This window comes from Aegilops tauschii, chromosome 5 (assembly GCF_002575655.3).
Source record: "Aegilops tauschii subsp. strangulata cultivar AL8/78 chromosome 5, Aet v6.0, whole genome shotgun sequence".
Lineage (NCBI taxonomy): Eukaryota > Viridiplantae > Streptophyta > Magnoliopsida > Poales > Poaceae > Aegilops > Aegilops tauschii.
Window position 1 is genome coordinate 188,156,638 of NC_053039.3, and position 2,987 is coordinate 188,159,624.

The 2,987-nt window shown below is 51.6% G+C and overlaps 1 protein-coding gene across 1 annotated transcript; it reads right to left on the reverse strand.

Annotated features, from left to right (window-relative positions):
* Positions 1-216: 216 nt before the first annotated feature.
* On the reverse strand, positions 217-1,619 carry LOC109780364 (uncharacterized). Its single transcript, XM_045228570.1, has 3 exons — positions 1,539-1,619; positions 1,286-1,432; positions 217-888 (listed from the first exon to the last, which is right to left on the reverse strand). Exons 1-3 carry the CDS (start codon positions 1,617-1,619, stop codon positions 217-219), a joined length of 900 nt encoding a protein of 299 aa, XP_045084505.1.
* Between the last annotated feature and the right edge of the window lie 1,368 nt (positions 1,620-2,987).

Here is a 2,987-nt window from a genome sequence, read left to right on the forward strand (position 1 = left end):
CATTGTTCACAATACATAGAGGAGTTCAACTTCAAATGCATAGTTCATCCTTTTCTCACAAAAGGATGAATAGCATAACTACTACATACATACACAGCCATAGTTCACCATTAGTACAAGCATACAGTACACAACCTTAGTTCCTAGATGCTAGGTCATTACACAACCATCATTCCCAAAAGGTCAGCAATGCCACTAATCTCATTTTCATCTTCTTCACTTCTCCAAGATGGCCTGAATCTCCCTGAACTTCTCCTTCAACTTTTCATTCTGAAACTCTAACTGCCACTTCTCTTCAATATGCTTTTCATTTCCCTTAAGCAGATCAGCAACCTCAAGCTTCAACTCTAGCTTCTCTTGGGTGAGCTTCTCCTGACACTTTGTTAGCTTTGCATTCTTCAGCTCCAAATTCATACTAGCTTCAGTAAGCACTTGCTTCTCTTTCATTTTGTTCAGCTTCAAGTTCTGAATGACTGTTGCTTGAGCTCTTGTCAGGTTGAGCAGCAGCTCATACTTGAGAGTAAGTTTCTGGGTCTCTTCATCTTTCTTTGCCATCTCACTTGCCATCTGTGCCTTCATATCATCAATCAGTTCTTTTCTTACCTCCTGCTGATATGTAATGGCAGACTGCAGATGTCTGAAATCCACCACCTTATCTTCCTGGAAGTTCATCAGCTCATGCACATCTTGGACTAGCTTGTCATAGTTGGCATCCAGCTTGTTCTTCTCTTCTGTCAGATGGTGGATAGTGAAAGAACTTTCAAGATTGTCATTCACCCTAGCAGTTTTGGCATCTTCAACCATTGCCCATAGCTTCAACAATGCATACTGCATTGTTGGGGGCCACTGGTGATCAACCCATTCAACAAAGCCACAATTGCTACCTGCCTGCAAAAACAAGAACAACACCAACACAGTTCAATATGGCTCATGCTTGACCTAAATAAGCTACTCTAATGCCACTATGAACCAAAATGTTGACAGCAAGGAGAGTACTCCAGCAAATAGAGTTCAATATGGCTCCAGCAAACAGAGTACTCCAGCAAACAGAAAAAAATCACTATGCCTAGGTTAGTTATCATTTTTAAGCTACTCTAGTACCACTATTAATCAAAATTACTATGCCATTGTACTCCAGCAAAATATACTCATGCTTGACCTACATAAGCTACTCTAATGCCACTATGAACCAAAATGTTGACAGCAAGGAGAGTACTCCAGCAAACAGAGTTCAATATGGCACTGACAAAGTAAGAAAAAAAATCACTATGCCTACAATCCATACCAGTTGTGCACATGCTAAAAACCGCCTGCCTGTGTCTGTTCCTTCAAAGGCAACAAGCCTCTCAGATGCCATGCCGTGCTTCTCACATGGAGACATCACATCCAGCTCAAGCCCCTTGTAATCTGGATCTTCAATGCTGAAAGGGACCTGCAGAAGCTCACACAAAGACAATGGGCAAATCAAAACCTACCAAAATCAACCAAATCAAGAAATCCCAAATCTGTAACCCTAACCCTAAACTCACTGTACTGACCTCGTTGAGACCGTTTGTGGAGGAAGAATGCATGTATGGGAGGCTAGACTGGTCGTCGCTGCTTTCGTCCTCCAAAACCATGGCGTCGGCGGGGCGGTGCGGCGGCCGGCAGTCGGGACGCAGGCGGCGGCGACGGAGAAACAAGTGAGGAGAGGAGAAGGGGAGGGGAATGGTGCGGCGGGGGCGAGCTGGTGCGACCGGACCGGGTTCGAGGCCAGCAGCGCACCGGCTCGTCCTAGTCAGCGCGCGGGCACGCGCCGATTGGCCAGCGTGGCACCTGACGGGTGGGCCTGAGCTGTCGGATCGAGCGTCAATACGTATAAATACGCGTTTTAGCCTTATTTGAAAAAACCTGAAGCAATCGTGGTACTGACATGCAAAAATTAGCAATCGTGGTACCAATCTGCATGTGATGCCCGAATTGTGGTACTTCTGTGCAATTAACTCGAGGCCATGGGATGAGCAACATGCAAACACCACGTGCGCCTCCGTCGCCATGTGAGCTTTGCTGCCGAGATGATTCAGATGAACACTGAAGGCTCCTCTCCATCCTTCCCTCCTCGCCTGCGCCATGCCCAGACGCGTCGTCGTGCCCTTGCTCCCGAGCCTGGACCATGGCTGCAGCTGTCAAGCCCCACGCCGTAGCCTGCACCTTGCCGTGGACCCCGGCCTCAATCCGACGAGCCTCCTCCTTCCTCCCTGCTCCTGTGTCCACCATGGACGCTGGTCCTTTTTCTATTGCCACGCCCGAGCTCGCCTTGAGTCTTCCTGCCAGAGGCCTCCACTGCAACCGGCCTCTGCCATGAGTCCCCTGCCACCTTTGTCAGCTGCTTCCCTCCACCTTGCTGCTGCTCCGACCATCACCATGACCTCGGCTGCCCGCGTGCTGTGCCTTCTAGCAAAACCTTCAAGTCCACCGAAGCCCCCTTGCTGCTCCACGGCCACGGGCCCTCGACCTTGTGCCAAGTACCAGCGAGTCACCGACCCGAGGCCAGGACTTTCGCCAAGTCCTATTCGTCGGGAATCTCGGGATATGCCACGGCAGCGGTGTTGGAGACGTGACCAGCCAGTGGCAGCAACTGCAGCATCCGTCAAAGCTTCCGGCAGCTCGGCAAGGAAGAACCGCTAAGCGTGGCCTCGAGGGCGGCAACCTTATCCCGGAGCACGGAGGTCTCCGACTCCCGGTCAGAGATCAACTCGGACTTGGCGGCACGGGACACCACGGTCGCCTCGATCTCGGAAACCTGGATGGCGAGGTGGCGGGGGAACGGGGGCTGAGGAGTACTCGCCGGAGTGAGGAGCGGGCGTGGGCCGGAGGGGAGCATGAAGGAGGCGACGGCTGCCTCGGCCTGCATCGCCTGGAGCGCACGCGGAGGCAGCAATCGGAGGATGATTGGGCGACATGTTGGCACTTGGGAGAGGGACACGGTTTGGGCCGGGAGTCTTTTG

Excerpts from the sequence above, each read along its gene's own strand:
- LOC109780364 (XM_045228570.1), bottom strand. The coding sequence starts at position 1,619 with ATGGTTTTGGAGGACGAAAGCAGCGACGACCAGTCTAGCCTCCCATAC. Across the intron at positions 1,433-1,538 it reads CCACAAACGGTCTCAACGAG|GTCCCTTTCAGCATTGAAGA; the intron begins GTCAGTACAGTG and ends GAGCTTCTGCAG. Across the intron at positions 889-1,285 it reads TTTTAGCATGTGCACAACTG|GCAGGTAGCAATTGTGGCTT; the intron begins GTATGGATTGTA and ends TTGTTTTTGCAG.